The 21,099-nt window shown below is 35.1% G+C and overlaps 1 protein-coding gene across 1 annotated transcript in view; it reads left to right on the top strand.

Annotated features, from left to right (window-relative positions):
* Positions 1–21,099, top strand: part of LOC128212667 (uncharacterized) — a 53,440-nt gene that overhangs the window by 16,397 nt on the left and 15,944 nt on the right. Inside the window, exons 13-28 of the mRNA XM_052918062.1 lie at positions 81–289; positions 798–954; positions 1,913–2,010; positions 2,271–2,993; positions 3,286–3,492; positions 4,202–4,325; positions 5,779–5,890; positions 6,669–6,746; positions 7,053–7,261; positions 10,628–10,891; positions 11,942–12,111; positions 12,432–12,600; positions 16,074–16,156; positions 16,747–16,767; positions 19,285–19,470; positions 19,798–19,923. Of these exons, the coding sequence (XP_052774022.1) occupies positions 81–289; positions 798–954; positions 1,913–2,010; positions 2,271–2,993; positions 3,286–3,492; positions 4,202–4,325; positions 5,779–5,890; positions 6,669–6,746; positions 7,053–7,261; positions 10,628–10,891; positions 11,942–12,111; positions 12,432–12,600; positions 16,074–16,156; positions 16,747–16,767; positions 19,285–19,470; positions 19,798–19,923 (2,936 nt within the window). The remainder of the gene's footprint in view (positions 1–80; positions 290–797; positions 955–1,912; positions 2,011–2,270; positions 2,994–3,285; positions 3,493–4,201; positions 4,326–5,778; positions 5,891–6,668; positions 6,747–7,052; positions 7,262–10,627; positions 10,892–11,941; positions 12,112–12,431; positions 12,601–16,073; positions 16,157–16,746; positions 16,768–19,284; positions 19,471–19,797; positions 19,924–21,099) is intronic.

Raw genomic sequence — 21,099 nt, 5'->3', positions numbered from 1 at the left:
GGAATGTGCATGGAGTGTCAATCTCCTTTGTATACCAATATGCCTGATATGATAATAGTCTCCATGATTTCTACATTCAGGTACTGTTAACTATCGAATAATCTACTCTGGCAACCCAAGCCCAGACCGGGCATTTGTGGTGTTTGACTATGGTGATGGGACCAATGCATCAAATCCGATCCCCTGGAATGCTGTCCTGACCCACACTTACAGCTACACTGGGCCGGGCCATTACTGGACCACTGTTACCATCTTTAATGACGCCTCCTCTGTCAGCAAGACCGTACTGGTACCCAGCTTTCCTTGTCTTTGCAAATATTCAGCGGGATACATTGACCTTCCATGATGCTATTACAAGAATAATTTATAAATACCATTGTCTCAAATTTGTTGATACAATGAAGGAACTTAGGAGTTCCATTTTTAAGCTTACTATGAAACTATATACTCAATGTTATTATTTTACTATACCATTGGCTGATTGTTCAGCACCTTGCTAAAGTTAACTTATAACCTTGTTAATGTCATTGTCGTTTACTTTTAAATCATTATGGCCATTAAAGTGTAATGAACATTAGTGCGCTTTGCTAGCTGCAGTATTTCTAACAAGATTCGAGACAACTTTTCAGTTAAACTCTTTGATTCAAATATATGAGCATGTTATTAATAATTCACTTTTAAAACACTGCATTAATACTGTCGCTAACTTTATCAAAGTTCTGGACAAACAACCTGATATGTCATAATTGTGTAATAAGTTACTTTTCGCTTAAAATACTCACACTGGTGTTTCTCAGAGTGGATGCTATGCAAAGTTCTTGGACACAACCCTCGTAGAGATCCTTCGCCAGCCCCTGTACCCAATTGACGCACCCTACAAGGTCGGTTATGGAGCAACAGAAGACAAATACAGCACGTTAGAAAACATAGCGATACATATCTCACACAATACAGGTACACTTTGTTTCCCTTTTCCACTGCCAACAAAGTAGCGAACATATCAACTTGAGAACTTAAAATCAAAGGTAGTTACTTCCCTTTGTTCAAAACTAAACTCGCCATTTTTGAACCAGTAAATGTTGAAAAAAAACATTAATTTAATATTAAAAATAAGTTGCATTTGTTTATTTATTTAGATAGACATAACTTAATTTTTTATTACAAAAATGGTAATCCTGTTTTTTAAACATTTTTTTTTCAACTTCAATCTGAATGTTCAAACACTTGATTTTGTACAAAACAAATTACAGACGAAAACAACTGCCCGAGAATAAATTCATGTAACATCATCTATCAAATATATTTTTAAACTGTATTACCTTGCAGTATGAACTTCCAGGAAAATTCACAGAACAATTAACTGATATTTTTTTTTACCACACCTGCCAAAAAAAAGAGTTCCAGTGTGGTCTTCACTCTTGGAAACGACCAAACTTTATGCGTTATCAGACTGATGTATGACACTGAGGTTGACTGAATACTCATGTTTCATAAAACTTGGAAAACTGTTTAAAATCTAAGTCTATTCACATTTATTTCATTTACAGGTTTCATCTTTCGGATTTTTTATTCAGTGGTGATCAGTGTTATTTCTGTCATGTATTTATGCCCTGTTCAATTTAAAAACACATCAACTGTTACAACCTGGAACTAGATGTATTAATTAAAGTTCATTGATGAATGTTCATGAAAAGTTCATGAAATGTTCGCACTCAAACACGAGTAAATAATAACCCTTGGAGAACTATTTCTCCATGACTCAGAAATAGAATTTAATTACAGCTTATAATGACATCAGCTGTCGAAATTTTGCATGTTCAAGATTGTTTATTTTTGCAATATACTTCTCTGTAGAATAAATCATATTTGTATGCTTCATGGGTAAAAAGTAACACTTAATTTGTGGTTGCAGGAACATTTGTTTGGTATGATGTCACAGCCCAGAGTGCCACTGACATTTACTCGTGCAACAGTACAGACCCAGACTTTGTCATCACCATGATAAACAAGGTAGTTGACATAACTGGTGTGACTGTATACCAATAAAAACATTACAATTTCATACTAGTTCAGTTGAACAACTTTATATTCATGTCCTTATTAACAGACATGCTGTTATAGACTCAGGGAATTTTACGAGCATGTTATGCAGACATGCATTACATTAATTATAATTGAACTGAAAATATAAAATGTTTGCTTGTAACACCATTAGAAAATATCAATTAGGGTTGGCATCCCTACCAACATATATGTATTTTTTCACTCAGGCTGGCACTTATGATGTTACTGTGGTTGCAAAGAACCCTGTGCACACCGGGCCGGCTAAAACAGCCACCATCGAGATGAGCTCCCCAGTCATCAACCCCCTAATATCTGACTCAGAAGTCACCAGGGCTTATGAAGAGAAGACGTTCAACATCTCGATGGAGAGTTATGGTACAGCTCAGTGTGTGGCCTTCTACTCCGGGAAGACGGACAACATAGTCATTCTATACGGTAACCCGGTTGACTGTGATGACACAGATGCTGGACTGAACACTTACTTCCCTGGCAAGATATTCCAGCTCTCTGCAGTCTTGACAGATGTCTCCCAGTCATTTGAAGTGCAGATGATGTACACTGCTGAGGACACCTATACTGCAGAGGTGTATGCCTGGAACATGTTTTCTAATGAGTTCACAGAATTTGAGTTTCCTGTCTCCCGGCTCAGCTGCTCCGCACCAAATCTGGCCATCATTGATGGCAGACCAAACTTTTTGTACCCCAAGGAGTGTCGCAGAAGCAATAGGTGCAAGATTATCGGCTCTGTTGACCTGCAGTGTCCCAATACCCTCCAGAACACTAAGTCATGGACAGTGGAGAAGTGGAATGGCTTCTTAAATCAGAAAATATTGGACATTGATTTAACGACAGTACGGTCAAGGGTGAACTCGGAACTAGCCCTGGAGCCTTCATTCTTAACATTGGGTCTATACAAAATAACTTTTATTGTAAGTCAACAAAGATCTTTGAATGAGCTTGATGAAACCCCTTTCAAGTATTATAAAACTTCTAGTCATAACTTTCAAAGAGTTCAAATTATTAACTTCAGTACCCGAAATTTACAATGACTATAATTTATGTGAAAAGATAAGATCTTGTTCCCACATATAGCACTGTTATCACTTATTATTATATCTTCCTACATTATGGACATTCGATTATCTCAAATGATTTAAATTTTTGCCATAGTTGAAATGTAATTTGGTTCATTTTGATGATGTTCCGTCTGCCCTTTTTCAGGTGACAATGATCACTGAAGGTGGGTCAGGGGAACAGTTTTCCAGAAAAGTATCCACGTTCCTGGAGATTGTCAAGTCAGACCTTGTCACACTGATCTTCCCGGATATGCTCAGCTTCATCACCATTGGTCCAAATATGAACTTTGAGCTCAACCCCATGGCCCACTCTTATGACCCTGATTCCAATACAGCTGCTGGGGAAGACAAGGTTGGTGAACTACTTACTCAGTGTGTGTATCCCACCTGGTAAATTGCATCATAAATGCTGCATCAAAAGGCAACTTTTTGCCTCGAATGAAGACTTTGAATAAATGTCACTTCTCTATTTCTTTACTATTTTAAATGAAACAAAGTGCAGTCTATGTTGCTTATGGAGTCCCGCCTTTGGTCTTTTACCAGAGTTTGATCGAGAGGTGAGTTTCTTAAAATCCAATTGTAAGGTTTCATGAAACTAATCACCTTATCAAACTCCAGTAATAAACTGAAGGCGGTGGTCTTTAAGCAGCATATACTGGCCTTTGCTTCATTTAAAATGTTGTAGTAGAAGAACAGTTATCTTTTAAGTCTTCATTTTAAGAAATATTTTGCCTTCCGACGTAGCATATATGACTTAATTTACCACGTGGTATACACACGCTGTTACTTGTATATGATATTTATACCCAACTGTTCATTAGAAAGGCTATATACAGAACTATATTATTTTCAGAAATATTGATCATTTTCAATTTATCTTTAATCTGCTACAGAACTTACTGATATGCTTAACTTAAAATTGTTGATAAATATAATGCTTGCATTGAGAACGCATCACACTATCCATTAAACTAACAATTTTATATGCTTTATATGAAAGTTATATGTACTATCACACTTTATGGTTGTCCTTATAATTTTGTTGAGCTTGTTGAATCCAGAGTCTGGACTGGTTTGAACTTGGCTGTGTGGACCTGACAGAGAACGAGACGCTGCCAGTCGACACGACAGCCACCACAGTGGGACTGAGCCTACCTGACCTGCCAGGGGGACACGTTGATGCTGGTAGGTGTTGTTGGTGTATAGTATTTGCATATTGTTTGGTGGAGCCTTCACCTTTAACTGTGTGGCTAAGCCTTTCTTGCTTGCACTTTTTGATATGTATGATCAATATGAATGGTATAGTCAATACAATGTTTTTTTATTGATGGGGGTGAAGTTAGCATGTGTTGTTAGTTGGGATGGGGGATGATGTGTGTTGTAAGATGGAAGGAGATAGAAGTGTTGGTCTGAATGTACTATAGTAAGCTGGTAACATTTTTATGCCTCTGATGGTTGACACATTATAATGGCACCTGTAGGTATGTGGGTCTGTCAGTTCTCTGATTTTCTGTGTATGCTCGGTTGAGAAGGATTTTAAAACAATATGCACATGTGATTGTACATAATTGTGATGTGTCATGTGCAAAACCCTCAACCTAACTTTAAATTTCAAGGGGATTAATCATTTTAGAGTGCTGCATTCACACACCTACGTGTATTAAAGAGTAAGGCTGGTTGTGTGATTGGTTGTAGTTTAGTCATAACGGTCTGAAGTGAGAACAAAGTCACCATGACGGCCGCCGTCTAAGAACAACGCACCCAGTCCCAGTTCTCTAGGTCAATGGAAAAGGGTCCAAAATAGTGAAATGAGGTTCCCACGTTAACCGTATTTAAATATGAATTATTTTAAAATCACTTGGCACATGTGTTGAGTATATAAAGGCCATGTGTCCCATGCAAGACCCAATCATTCCTCGAATTTCAAGGTCACACCTAGAGTTGAATCAATATGGAATGCTGCATAATTATATATACAAATAGATCGAATATACTTTGTCTTATCTGTGTCCACATGCCAGGTCAAGGTCACACTTGGCTAATCATTATGGGCTAATGCATATAAGATTTTTGTCAAAGAGAAAAGTTATATTGTTGGTTGTGATTTTGTCAAATTGTGTATATTAAAACCATGCAGACCATCTGTCCATGTGTTTGACTGTCCTTCCTCTTTTTCTGTTGATGTGCAGTTACTTTGTTGTGCACGGAGGGATTTTACAATAACTAGGCCCATGTCATTGGTACATAAAAACACATGTAACAAAGGTCGTTCACAAAACTTGTTGTATGTGTCACTTGAAAGACACAGCTGCCCCTACTTCTAATATCATCACTCCCCCACACTTGAGACCAACTATCATGCAGGGGTCTGGCATATGCTTATAATTTATATCATAGCTTGCCCTGAATGTACATGTAGTCGTATTAGAACTTGTGTAATCCATTGTCTGGGTTGTTTTTTAACTAGTTTTGTTGTCTCCCTCCCAATCTATTTTTCTAGGTCTTTTGAAAAAGTGCAACATCAATATAATCTTTAATTATATGTTGACACTAAATTGATTTAATAAAATCTTACACTGTAAGTACTTTGAATAGGGTTTATAATCCAAACATAGATTTAATTGTGTGAATATTTCAGGTGGCTGCTTCCAACAGGGTCCAGGTTTCATCACAAACTTCAACTCTGGCTACCTGGTATTCAACACTGCCATCTTGAAACCTACACATGTCTACCAAATTACTGTCATTGGGTAAGCTGTATGCAGCTTTTGAGCTTGTTTTCAAAACTTAAATATTGAGATTTTCTAATCTTTTGCCTCGGTTTATATTCATCATCCTTGTTCATGTCTGCATACATTAGCATTTGTATCATGATTCTAGTAGTTCTTCTGCTTTCTGGATTGTTTTTATTTCTGCATGAATGATCTTAGGAGTTTTAATTTGACTATGCATATTATGTGACAATATATATATATATATTTAAATACTGTATATACTAGTTGGAAAGATGATCTCGGACACTTTTTAAGTGTTTTCGAGTTAACTTTCTCAGGTGTTTTGAGATATCAGATATTTTTTTTCTAAACAATATAAATCATCTCTATTTTAGTAAGAAACATACAAAATGAGCTAAGATTAAATAATGATTTTTTGGCTTCTATGATTGCGAAATAGGCATACAAATGGGGTTAATTATAGTTAGGCAGTAGTAGATATCAGATGTTTTTTGAAAATGGCATCATAATTTGCATTTTTCTGTTAATTAATAAGTGAATGTTTTGAACAATTGATATTAAATTTTAAGCTTTCCATTGCCATTAAATGATATTGTTCAGCAGAGTATAGGGCAGAGTCCTTTATAGGCACATCCTATCTGGACATTCAATGACATCTGACGTGCATATACACATCAAAGCTAAGAAGTACAACAAAAATGTAACTTTTTCTAAACAAATGGTACATCATGAAAACCTGGTCCAAGATCTATCAACATTATAGTATATCTTTTTATTTTTATTTATGATTCAGACACAAGGATGACAGGTTGGCACCTTACTCCGTGGATGTGGAGGTGATGACTGATACACCTCCTGATATCTCTATTCAGTAAGCCAGGCTACTTTCTTCTTATTTCATAAGAATTCAGGGCTATCAAATGCATTTCAATGTGTCTGACTGTTCTTGCAAACTCAATAAAGTAATGATTTCAATGTCCCATATCATCTCTTATATTGGCAACTTGGATGACAGCTCGTGAACAAATATGTACTTTTTATTTAATATCAATACACGTAAATAAAATAACTTAAAAAAACCGAGTGTGTAACTCGATATAGTTTGCGGATGTCAGTGTTCTTAGATCTTTGAAGATTAATTCGATTAAAAGTTTGTCATGATTCCTTGCAACTGCAGGTTCAAAATCCCGACTATCTGTCAACTAGTGCATGGGAAGCTCCTCTTCAATCCCAACTCCGAGATCGGCCTTGTCTCCGTGATCAAAAACAAGTGTGCCACTTGCACATATTCTTATGCGTGGAAGATGTATGCCTATGACTACCAGTTCTGTGGTCCAATATTCAACTGTTGGAGGGAACTTGTGTACCTTGGCAACTACATAGAAGGTTGTAGACTTGTTCCTTTATTTATTTATTTTTGTAATTCTGGCTGACTTAAAGTTTAATCTGACAAGAAATACTGTAAGGAAATACTTCTAATTTAAGTGGTTAGACTTTTTATATGCAGAATCTTCTCGAAAATTTTATAATTAAACTTTTTACATCCTCATAACATAAGCTGAGGTATATGATAAATAGCAGGTTCACTTTTGGTACATAGAGTACTACCGGTATATGTACTAGGTTCTGTGGTTACTGCTAGTCTTCTACTAATTTTATTAGTTTTGATCATACACTGGCATGTTTCTATATCCAGCCACAAGGCAAAGGGGATATAGTAATGGCAGATGTGTGTGTGTGTGTGTCTGTAAAAATAATTGAAAAGCATTGCTTTAGGTATTGACCTCAATCTTCATATATAGATATCCTTATTAAGAATAAGTGCAGTGCAAAAAACATAACTCTGTCTTAGGTACTGCACTTTTTTCATGTGTATACGTTTTATTAAGTTTTATCCGGAGAACAACTCAAAAAGTCTTTGAGGTACATGTATAAATGACTTCAAACTTGATTTTCACATTTTGATGTATTTGGGGTTTTTTTCAGGGTTATTGTCCTTTGTTCAGTTTGTGTACTTTATATTTGTCCCGAGCTTTTCAGGAGCATAAATTTTATCTCCGAAAGGTTTTGGTATTGACTAAGTTCATGAATAGATAGATCTTATCGAGGAGAAGTGCAGTGCATAGGAAGCACAACTTTGTCTTTGGTTTCATGTTTAGTTTACACAATTATAGCAAAGTCTTAAAAAAATATACCAGTTATGACATGTGCATTTTGATATTTTTCAAATAGTCATAAGCCTCACAAAATGTTGACTGTACACAAATGTATCAACTATAAGCAAAAAGACAGTGTCAAAAACGAAGTAAGAGCAGTGATGTTTATCGATTTTAATGACAATCAGTGTTATCACTTGCTAAATATTTCATTATTTTTAAAAATAATGGTACTTTATACATTTTATGCATAGCAATGTGATATTGTTTACAAATTTTCCTTTCTGTGTTTGATCATGTTGTTTGTAAAATGTATTTGTAATTTTTGTAGGATCTAATGGTATGCAGTTGGTATCTGTGTCAGTGTTATCTGTGTCTGTACTGTTAGATGTTCCTGTTTTGTCAGTGTTTTACTAGAACTTGTCTTGTGGGCTTTTACCTGTGACCACATTTGTAACGCTACTATGTGTTTAACTCTTCTGCGTTTTCATCACATACAGATCATATGCTGTATTGCATATCGGGATCTTTGGCTGAAAATCAGAAGCTTTGAATTCACTGCTCTCAGAGTGAATTAAACATAGATGATATGTTAATTATTTAGATGACTTTGGGCAAGAAGTCCTGTGATGGGACACACATTATATGGGATGTAATAGTTTTATTCTGAATTCATACATGTATGTTAATATTCTTTTTAAAAATTCTGTCCATATTAATGCTTTGTTATTATCAATGATTTCGACCAGTATCAGTATTTTCCTGGTTGGCCTGGTATCAGTAATTTGCCTGGTTGGCATAGTATCATTATTTGCCTGGTATCAGTATTTGCCTGATATCAGCATTTGACTGGTTTGCCTGGCATCAGTATTTGCCTGGTTTGCCTGTTATCTGAATTTGCCTGGTTTGCCTGTTATCTGAATTTGCCTGGTTTGCCTGGTATCAGCATTTACCTAATTTGCCTGGTACCAGTATCAGCCTGGTTATGCTTGTATCAGTATTCGCCTGGTTTGCCCACTTTAAGTATTTACCAGTTTTACCTGGTTACAGTTTCTGCCTGGTTTGCCTGGTATCAGTATTTGCCTGGTTTGCCTGTTATCTGTATTTGACTGGTTGGCCTGGTTTCAGTATTTGCCTGGTTTGCCTGGTACCAGCATTTGCCTGGTTTGCCCAGTATTAGTATTTACCTGATTTGCCTGGTTGCAGTATCTGCCTGGTTGGCCTGGTATCAGTATTCACCGGGGTTTGCCCAGTATCAGTATTTAACTGATTTGCCTGGTACCAGTATCTGCCTGGTATTAGTATTTGCCTGGTTGGCCTGGTTTCAGTTTTCACCTGGTTTGCCTAGTATCAGTAACCTGACTTGCCTGGTACTAGTATCTGGCTGGTTTGCCTGGTATCAGTATTCGTTTGGTTTGCCCAGTATCAGATTTTGCCTGGTTTGTCCTGTATCAGTATTTGCCTAGTTGGCCTTGTATCAGTAATTGCTTGGTGCCTGGTTTGCCTGGTATCAGTTATTGCCTAGTTTGCCCAGTACCAGAATTTGCCTGGTTGGCCTGCTATCAGCATTTGCCTGGTATCAGTATTTGTCTTGTTTGTCCGGTTTGGCTGGTATCAGTATTTGCCTGGTTTGCCAGGTGCCAGTATTTGCTTGGTATCAGTTTTTGCCGAGTTTGCCCAGTACCAGTATTTTCCTTATTTCCATAGATTTAGTCTTTGCATAGTTTGTCTGCTACCAGTATTTGCCATGTTTGCACAGGTTCAGTATTTACCTGGTTTTCATGGTATTGATATTTGCCCGGTTTGTCCAGTACCAGTATTTGCCTAGTGTCGACCGGTACCAGTATTTGCCTAGTTTTGACCGGTACCAGTATTGCCTTGTTTTGACCTGTATCAGTATTTGCCTGGCTATGCTAAGTACCAGTATTTGCCTGGAATTCCCTCACTGTTCTTGTTGTAGTTACTTAGTTTTGTCTTTCTGTCTGTAAACTTGTCTTGTCTGTACCATTACGATCAGTGACAAACCACCCGAACACTTGAAATGTTTTTGAAATGTTAAGAAGATAGCTCTCGTTTAGTTAAAATGCTCTCTGAACATACATACAACTTTATCTTATCTTTATATATTTTACATGTGTATTCCTACTCTCTGGTGTTTTCTCCTTATTACATGTTGTTAAGTGTTGCCAGTATTGTGTTTTTATCCAGTTTGTTATTTCACTAAGCAACTTACTTTTCTTGTCATTTAATAAAAAGTATAATTTTAAATCAACTCCTGTTAACATTTGATATTGTTTAATAGATAATATCCATAACAAATAATTATTGATTCAGTTTTGAAAAATATTTATTTACTGTTTTAATTTGATGTAATAAAGAGTGTTAACATTTTGTGCTGTATTGTTATATGTAAATGTTACATCTGTTTGTTTCACAACTCATACTAGCTGCGTTAGCTTTATTTGGACTAGTCCACATTTTTAATGCTGATTCAAATTTTTCTTAATAGTTAAGAAATCTATCAGATAATGATTATGGATATTTTAATCCAGGCACCGATATATATTCAATACTAACAGCTGAATTTTTTGTCTAGGTCTGGCTTCAGATCAACTGACCATAAAAACAGCGCTGTTTGGGCATTACCCGGCTGTGGACGACTTCCAGCTCCGTCTTTCTGTCACTAATGACAACACAGGAGTTATGGGAAGGGTTGTGATGAACATGACAAGGAACCATCCCCCAACCAATGGGAACTGTTCCATCACCCCGGTAACTGGAATTACCCAAGACACAACATTCAAAATCAACTGTATGGAATTTACAGATGATCATCAGGTCCAGGGATATGCTATCAAATGTAGGTCTATATTAAGCTCGATGATATAAAGAACATGGAGGCAATACTACTTGCCTTGGTGTCTACATTAGCATCGGCATCAGAGTCTGATTAAAGTTTTAGGGCAATTGGCATTTTCAATTTTTTCTCCAATATCCTTCATTCAATTCACTTAATACTTCACACAGTTGTTCAGGACCATAACACATGAGGAGGTTACATAACTCCATTTTATCCTACATAAAAATTATGGCCCCTGATTGGCTTAGGAACATGGTGAAAGTTTTAAGGCACATTGTGCAAGGTCACACTGAAAGGTCATTGATCAAAATGCTTTAAACTTTGTGTTCATGGTGTAAATATGTCATGCATAGAGGAATTTTAAGATAACTTGGTACACATGTTTTCCATGAAAAGAAGGTATGTCACATATAAGAACTAGATCTGTATGTCAAAAGATTTTATAATACCTTGGCATAAATTTTCACCAGGAGTAGACAATATGTCGCATTCAAGAGCCATTATTTGTAGGTCAAATGACAAGGTCACACTTTAGGATCATTGTTCATATGTGGTTCATTTTGGTTTCACTGAGCCATAACTTTGCAATGCATTGGGGAATTTTAAAATAACTTGGCATATTTTTTTCCATGACTACATGCATGTATGTAGGTTCAAAGTAGGTTCATGGCTTAGAATTCCTTGTATTTGTCTTGTCAAAACTGTTACCTGGTCATGCATTTTGGAAATTCAAAATACATTTTCACCAGCAACACTCATGTATGTACTTTAAAGGTCCAGTTAACATTTAAGGGTCAAAATAGGTGCTCTTGTTTTAACTAAGGGAAACATATAAACATTTTGGAGATTCCCTTCTCCATCTGTATTCTTATCCAACACTCTTTGCATTTGCCAAATCCCTCTATTTGCACAAATGTTGAAAACCTTGTTAAAGTAGCATTGCGCCATCTTTGAAAAAAAAAGACTTCTATACAAGTTATTCAAAAATCCTTCTTCTGAAGTGTTGAAGAAATTTAGTTTTCTCATATTAATTGCTCATCACCTTGGCAGGTAAAAGTGGAACTGGTCGCTGGGTGGATGTTGCTGATGGCTCGTTGGCAGATTGGAGCCATAAGTACCTGCCAATGGGTGACAAGGGCAATGGGTATACCCTGAAATGTAAGGTCCATGTTAAGGACATGCTAGGGGCCATTGGGATCTACGACATACATGATGTTGTGGTATGTTAAATTTTGTTGTTGCTCTTTTATAATGTGATGCCAGACAAACTCATAATGAGTAGTAAAATGTTAAACAAAGGTAAACTTTTACAGTTATTGTACAAGCAAAAGCAAGCATTGGCCCTGGTTTCGATAGTTTTGTTTGTTCAATAGACCTGGACAAACAGTTTTGATATAATTAAATCCAATTTAAGTGTTTTGTCAATTATTTAAGCTGTGTCCCAAATGGAAAATTTAGCGCACTTACTCTTATTGTTTAATTGTAAAAGACTCTCAATGATCAGTACTGTGTTGAAATTGTTCATGTTCTATTGCATTAGGTTAATCCACTCCCACTGCTTGACTTCCCCAATACTCTTCTGAGTTTGCAAGAGTCTTCGGATGATGCATTTGACATTATGGATGCGATCGCTAACCTGGACGATGCCTGCAGCAAGGCAGATGCCCTACAAGCCATGCTGGACCTCATGGGAAGTAATGATGAGACAGGTAGGTAGATCCCAGTGGGGTTAGATTATACTATTTAAATGTTTAATTCAGATTGTGAAAACAGCTTTTAGTGTATATAAATTGCTATTAAGTCAGTTAATTTGCTAGAGACCATGAATTCTGATGCTTGCCGAAAGAACAGATTGGTTGGTATACGACAATACAATGTCTTATAATAGGAAGGTTGCATCACTGTCTTATAATGGAAAGGTCACAATGCAACACTGTCACATAATCAAAAGTTGCAATACTGTCTAATAATAGAAAGGTTGAAACACTGTCTAATAATAGAAAGGTTGCAACACTATAATTATAGAAAGGTTGCATCACTGTCTTATAATAGAAAGGTTGCAACACTGTCATATAATTAAAAGTTGCAATACTGTCTAACAATAGAAAGGTTGAAATACTGTCTAATAATAGAAAGGTTGCAACACTGTCTCAAATAATAGAAAGGTTGCAACACTGTATAACAATAGAAATGTTGCAATACTGTCTAATAATAGAAAGGTTGAAATACTGTCTAATAATAGAAAGGTTGCAACACTGTCTCAAATAATAGAAAGGTTGCAACACTGTATAACAATAGAAATGTTGCAACACTGTCTAATAATAGAAAGGTTGCAACACTGTCTAATAATAGAAAGGTTGCAACACTGTCTCAAATAATAGAAAGGTTGCAACACTGTATAACAATAGAAATGTTGCAATACTGTCTAATAATAGAAAGGTTGAAATACTGTCTAATAATAGAAAGGTTGCAACACTGTCTCAAATTATAGAAAGGTTGCAACACTGTATAACAATAGAAATGTTGCACACTGTCTAATAATAGAAAGGTTGCAACACTGTCTAATAATAGAAAGCAACACCGTCATGTAATAGAATGTTTACAATACTGTTTAATAATAAAAAGATTGCACACACAACGCGTACTTGAATATTAAGTTACATATACATGGTGGATTTGTATGTGAGATTAAAAGTTGTTCACTGAATATATCTCTTAAAACTTGTATACCGGTATGTTATTTTATACTTGTACACTTTTAACATATCTTGATGATGTAATGCAGAACAAAAAAATCACCATGAATTTTTTTTATCCAAACAAGTAGTGAATTGCAACCTATCATCTGACCTCTATTGTTATTCTAAGGTTATTTTAGTTTTATTCTAGCATTATTCATATTAATGGGCTTCACCTCAGTTGAAAATAAGTTTAAAACAAGTTTCTCAATGGTATTGCCTGTTAAACAACTCACCACAATTCCTCGAAAGTTCATCAGTGCAACAAGCTTTAGCAGAAGGTAATGTCATTCAGCTCATTATCTTATGTTATCTTGGTTTTAAATTTGAAATAAATTTAGTTTATCATGTTTTTCATAAATATAATTTTATTTTAAAGCACTTAACCTCTAATTGGACTAGATACTAGATGATCATGAAATCAGCAAAATCAGCAAATACAGTATTTTCTCAAAACAAGCCTAGAAATGTCAATACAAGCTAGTATGAGGCCGATAATACATCACTCAACATGATTAAAAGAATATTTCGTTGCTGTCTCCGTTGAGTTTACCTGTTTAAAATAGCCCATAAATGTTTCCCAGTTTATGTGTGTAAATTTAAAATGTGTAAGTCACCTGTTTGTACAGATACATATACTGACTTTATTTTTAAATCAACTTCATCTTTAAATTTACTTGTAATTACGTGGTAGTCAAACCCAGTAAATTTTGAATTGGAAAAAATGCAAAAACTGCGAAAGAAACATGTGTTGTAAGTGATGTACATCAGTGAATAGTATCCAATGTGTTGTTCAATTTTATGTCAGTTTCTGACAAAAAAAAAATTCTTGCAATTATATCATTTCAGGTGTCTGGTCCCTAAAAGAAGAAAATAATACACAAATTTTACTAAAAAAAAAAAGAGAGAGCTTAGCTTAATCCTGTTTTAAGGGACCAAAAATGTATCTATAAATTTGGGGCCTGTGTTATAGAATGAGTTGGTTTCATTCATGTAAAGAATATTGCTCCTTTTATGTGTTTGTTATAGCTAATATGTGTTTTGTTTTATAGCGGCATATATATTTGGAGGTAAAATCATTTGCCTTTGATACCTTGGATTTTCGGAATTGGGATGTTTTTTATATCATTTATATGTATGTCTTTTTTCATAACATAATACACTTGTACTAACTCTTTATACTACAAAATACACTTGTACTAACTCTTTATTCTACATAATATGTTTGTACTAACTCTTTATGCTACATAATATATTTGTACTAATTCTTTATGCTACATAATATATTTGTACTAACTCTTCGTACTACATAATATTCTTGTACTAATTTTTTGTACTGTTTTCTTTACAGCACATATGTACATGTATATGCATGGTTTTATAACAGTCTTTAATATAAAAGTGCCCCATTTTGTACACAACCCTTAAGATAAACTAACACTAATAAGTCTGCTGCTTACAAATGAGATTTTATAGCTGGACAAATTGTAATGTGGGCTGTGGTACAAAAGTTACTTTGCAAGAGCTTCAAAACTATTTTGCATGTAACCATGGCAACCAATCTTCTTTAATTTTACATCCATATAAAGATTTATTTTATTTAATTCATTGTTTGATCTTTATAACCATGCAAATTGAGAAACATGTAGTTGGTGTATACTTCAGCATCATTCTAACAAACTCCTCTCATACTTTAACCAGCCCAACTGTGTTCATATCCCCGATAATGACATCACTCATGCATTTCATTAATTATATTTATACCAATTGTTCATTATTTATTTCTAGATTTGTTAAAAAATATACTCATTTAAGAAAACCTTTCCGTACAAAATTCTTTCTCAACAATTCTGTAAATAGAATGACCTGACAGTAACCGGAAACAGTTTGTCATATTATGTCATTACAATACGGGAAAAAACAACTTCATAGTTGATTTTTAACGTACAATTGAAATGCTAGTGACAACAATGTTATAACATGAGCAAGAACACACAAACTTGCTTAATTTGTAGAAGCCTTTGAAGTTATTGTAGAGCTTCCCATGGATGCCATTTAGGCGGAGTTTGTATTATTAACTTCGTGCTGTTATCCAAAAAATCAAAGAATATTTGGAGGTCAATAAACACTGTTCATATGTTGGCGTAATTCCTCACCAAGCCATTAAGAGTAAACAGTCTTCACTGATGAGGAACCTTTTTTCTTTAATCACTTCTGTTCATCCTTAAATACCTATGTAGTCATCTTCTAAAATGTGTGATAGTTGTTTGTTAAGTCCACTATAGAGTCTGCAGACACAGATACGCAATACTGGATATTCATCAGGTCAGACATAATTATCCTGACAGATTTTTAGGATTGGTGATTTCTACAACATCAAATTATCTTTAATTCCTATTCACTTTTAAACAATCATGCATTTCCTTGCTGCATGTGATTTTCAGACTTGAACGGGCTTGGATCATCTCTGGCATACGCTGCCACAAGGCTGGACGATCCCACTGTTCGGGCAGGTGCCTTTACCACGGTATGTGACAAACCAAAGATATATCAAGTAGCTGGCTATACATGCAATGTAGTTCAATCACATATAATTTTGTTCATTGTTTGGAAGGATACAATGTTTTTTTAATCCAATATCAATAGTTAAAATATTGTTCTTAAGTAAGATTCACAAATACGATGTTTGAAGATGTTTAATAGATATTTTGTTTATGCAACAGTAACTGAACATTTCATTTCTTTATATAATGATTACTCAAGTGTTAGTAACATGTTAAAGAAAGGTTTTTAAACTTAAGCTTATGCACCAGTCAATTGTAACCATGCCCCCCCCCCCAGGTCCATGGAATAGCGGGGACTTTGACTTTTGGTCCAGCCGAGCCCGGGTAAGATCCCCGTCCTGCGGGGACAAACTGCCGCCAAATGCCCCTGCACCCTAGGGACTCTAAGTAAGGCCCATTTTTGGCACAAAGACAAAAACACCGCATTCACCTGGCACTGCAGGGCCCATTTCCCCGGCTATCCCGGTATACCCCCGAACCTGGGGGGGGGGGGGCGTGGTTACAATTGACTGGTGCATTACAATTATTTATTATGTCAAAATAATATTAACAGCTACTGAGTGGCAAGAATACGGTAGTTATATTGTTGTTTCCAATTTTACAATATACTAACACACAAATTAAAGTTATTGGCATATTTTTGGAATGTTTGAAGTCACAATTTGATACTCATTATTATCATTATATTGCATGTATTTTATACAAAAGCAGTTGCACAGTTTGCTCTTGTAGATGTTAGAACATGTGTGACTAGTTACCAATATAATCCACAAAACAGAAATGGCATGTTCACAAAAGTCAACTACTGCAGCATATTTCTAATGTATATTTAATGTGGTCATGAGTGTAATGCTATGTTTACAAATCAAACTTACTTGTCAGTCAGTTAAGGGCCAGCCGCGATGCAAATGCGTATCGAAGGACCAAAATTTAAAATGTTTAAAAAATTCAATTTTTATTTAGTTCTGAGGTTCATTATTTAGCAAGCATAATTCATATACAGCAATTTTTACGAAGATGATTTTATCAGATTTCCAATTCAAAACCATTTATATTTTCTCTGAAATGTCTTAGTACAAAATGAATATGTTTATGAGTCAAATATATTGGAACTACCCAATCAACAATGTCTTGGGGCTTTGTTATTTGACAAGATATCATCAAGAAATCTCAAGACATTGTTGAATAGGTAGTCTGGGGCATTTTGACACAAAAACAAAGAATTAATGTTGACAAATAAAATCTGATTAAATCTTCTTTTGTGGCCGGCCAAAGCAAAATCCGAGGGGTTTTTAACCAGGTTTTCAATGAAAACGGGGTTATCAGAATGAGGTTGTCGTTAGGAGGGCGGGCGGACGTCAAACATTGGTTTCTGTTCAATAACTTTAGTTAGCATTGATAGATATTGATGAAACTTGGTGTGTAGGTAGCTTATGGGAAGAGCTAGCTTGGGATTGCTTTTGAGGGGGGTGGAGCTAAGGTCAAGGTCACTGTTACTAAAAATAGAATAGATATTAACGGAATTTTGTGTGTAGGAACTAGTAGCTTATGTGAAGAGCAAGCTTGGAATTTCTTATGAGGAGGGGGTCAAGGTCACTGTTACTTAAAATAGAAAAATGGTTTCTGCCCAATAACTTTAGTAAGCATTGATAGATATTGATGAAACTTAGAGTGAAGGTAGCTTATGTGAAGAGCTAGCTTATGAGGTGGGGTAAAGGTCACTGTTCTTTAAAATAGAAAAATGTTTTTCTGCCCAACAACTTAGTTAGAATTAATAAATAGTGATGAATCTTAGTGTGAATATAGCTTATATGAAGCTGCAGATTGAACTTGCTCATAAAACAAATTAATTGGCTATAATTTCTGATTGCCCATAAAAAAACCTGGTTTCGTCACATTGCGGCGCTTCTAGTTTTTTTTATCTTTATCTTTTTTCTCAACATATACTAACTTTTGATTATTCCTTAGCAAGATGGAATTAAATGAATATTTTTGTTTAGAACTATAAGTAAGTTTTCAATATGAAATCAATTTTGTGATACTTTATTCCTTTAAACTACTCACCATTATATGAGCTGCATCATGGGATTCTGGGCCTTCGCGGTTTATTGTTACAAATAAGTTAATCATTCATAAAAAATGCAAAAAAATAATGAATTGTTTATTAATTTCTTCCAAAATTCTTCTTTTAAAAGATTTCATTGGCACATCATTTTCTATATAATTTATGACCATTAGTTAACTCATGTTTCTATAGCAACCACGGATTTCATCCAGATGTCAGATTTGTTGTTCAAATTGCACAATACATGGTCTTACTTGTAAACCCATATCTTACACAATATAAGTGATATTATCATAAAATGTGCAGTATTACTTTCTGAAATATCATTAAAAAATAATTAAAAGCAAATGTATATCCGAAGGCTCAAAATTGCTCGAGGCAGCTCATATCCTACTTGATTTCAGCATACCAGCTAAACACCTACTTTTTCTAACAAGCTTTTCCCTGAAGTTTCATTATTTAAGCCTTTTAAGGTTATAAAGTTTTTGTCTTGATTATAAAGACTTATAAGATATGCATACAGTGATTTAGATTAAACAGCATTTTTCTTAATGGTATATTTAAATATATCTGTTTTTAAAAAAAAAAGCAGTATGTCAAATATTGCAGCAAATTTAATTTAGATAAATTGAATGATTTGCATTTGTTTTAAACCAATAGTCAGCCCATGTTTGAAATGTTTGAAAGGATGCTGAGTATCATATTTTATTACAACTAAACTTCTTTTTGCCACACACATTTTGAATATTTGATCTTGACTTTCATCAATATTAAACTTTGTATTTCAGCATTAAATAACTTCACACTTGACACAATTCAGAGTTACTGATTGTTACAAACATTTGTCATCATATTGTGGTGTAAAATTGAATATTTTAACCCTTATTTTATTAAAAATATTTATCTGATGTTTTGTGCTACATAATTATGTTCTTAAAAAATGTATTTCATAGAGTTTGAGTGCAATGCATTCTGTTGGGTAAGTACCGGTAATACATGATACAACATTCTGGGATCTGTCTGTAGACTGTGGATGACCCACTAGCTCTGAAGGAATACGAGAAGATCCGTGATGCAGCGGCAAAACTCAACAGTCAACTGATAGACACGATGAGCAGATGCACCATCGAGTCAATGGATGAGACAATCAGGATGACGCAAACACTTGCATCCATCTCTGCTAACCCGACATATATTACACGGGATTCCCAGGTATCTGCTGGCATCATTTTATCTGACCTTGTTTGACTGAATAACAACAGACAAGCATTCCAGGCGTTCACTCTGCAATACCATTGTTACATATCCAAAATCCAGTTCTTTTTAGGTAGCCTCCAACTTGTTAAATTATATCCAAATTTTAACTTCAACAGTGTTTGTTTAGTGATCAAATGCCTTAAAGCAGGAATATAACACAAGTTTATATTCAATTATGTTTATAGCTTTATACTGAAGACAAAAATCATCAAACTTACCATCATCTCAATTTTGCTGTTTTATCTGAGTTAATTTCTGATTATCTCCTGTTTGTTTTTGCAGAGCATGATGTTAGAACTGCTGAAGAAGGCGTTACAAAACCTGCGTAACAACTCTGCTATCCTTACTGTCGAGGAGATAGAGACCTTGGCAAACAGCTCCTTCGAGACATGCACGAACATAGAACTTGTACGGCTCCATCTAGTTCCAAACCTTACTGCCTATTTCAAGTTACCTGATGAATCATAAAAATGAATTTGTTGAATTAATGTGTAATATAATAACCTGAATTTAAAAACAAAACAAATATGCAATGTAACTCTTTTTCTAACAATTCAAATTCATATATATTTATTGAACCTCAGTATAAACATTCTGTTGACTACAAACTGGATTTAGTTGTTAATATACAAGATTGCAAAGAAAGTTACTAAATGTGCCCTTTCACAATTCAGATTTTTTGCTAGTTATTAGATAGGGTTTAAGTTTTTGTCGAACCCACTCGCAGTGAACGTGTCATAGTTGTCATAATGGCGGTTTTGTGTATGTAAGTAGTAGTGCGTCAGTCTGGCCTGAACATTTTCCTGGCTGTATCTTAACCATGCATTATAGGATTTTCAAAAAAATTCCAATGAAGATTCACCATGATCAGGTGGCCTGTTGTGCACAAGACCTTAAAGGTCAACCTTAGAGATCAAAGTTGACATGATCCTAAGCAGGCTGTATCTTGACCATGCATTTTAGGATTTTTAAAATGTTGCGATTAAGATTCACCATAATGACATTTGTGCGCGTAAAAGACCCAGATCTGTACCTGAAAGGTCAAGGTAACATTTACAGGTCAAAGTTTTAAATGTTAACTGTTGATACTACTGTACATTGTCCAGGCGACAAATTAAAGGATTTCCTGTAAACTTAAATGTTCGTCAAGATAAGAGGGTTTGTTGCATACATGTCCAAGGTCTGTACTTCAAAGGTCATGGTCACAACTTGATAGGACTCAGGGCCCCCTTTCAATAAGATACCTTAGTCATTAATGTCACGCTGCTTAAGAATGCTTGGATTCAACTGTTAAGTTATGTGGGTGGGCGCATTAGTGCATACGCCCGTTACGGACTGAACCTTGTCCAAGCTGTATCTTGACCATGATTTATAGGATTTTCAAAGAACTTGCCATGAAGGTTCACCATGATGAGGTGGCTAGTCGCACACAAGACCCAGATCTGTATTTCAAATAATGAATCACACTAAGAGGTCAAATGTTGAAATATATCTGTGTCAAACGCTCTTTCAACGGGTTCGACACTTTGCCTGTTGGTTTCTTATTTTAAGTAACTTTTCTTCAATCCTGATAAAGATGACAAA

This window comes from Mya arenaria, chromosome 2 (assembly GCF_026914265.1).
Source record: "Mya arenaria isolate MELC-2E11 chromosome 2, ASM2691426v1".
In the NCBI taxonomy this organism is placed as follows: Eukaryota; Metazoa; Mollusca; class Bivalvia; order Myida; family Myidae; genus Mya; species Mya arenaria.
Note: the sequence above shows the minus strand (reverse complement) of the source record. Positions and strands in the feature narration are given on the sequence as shown.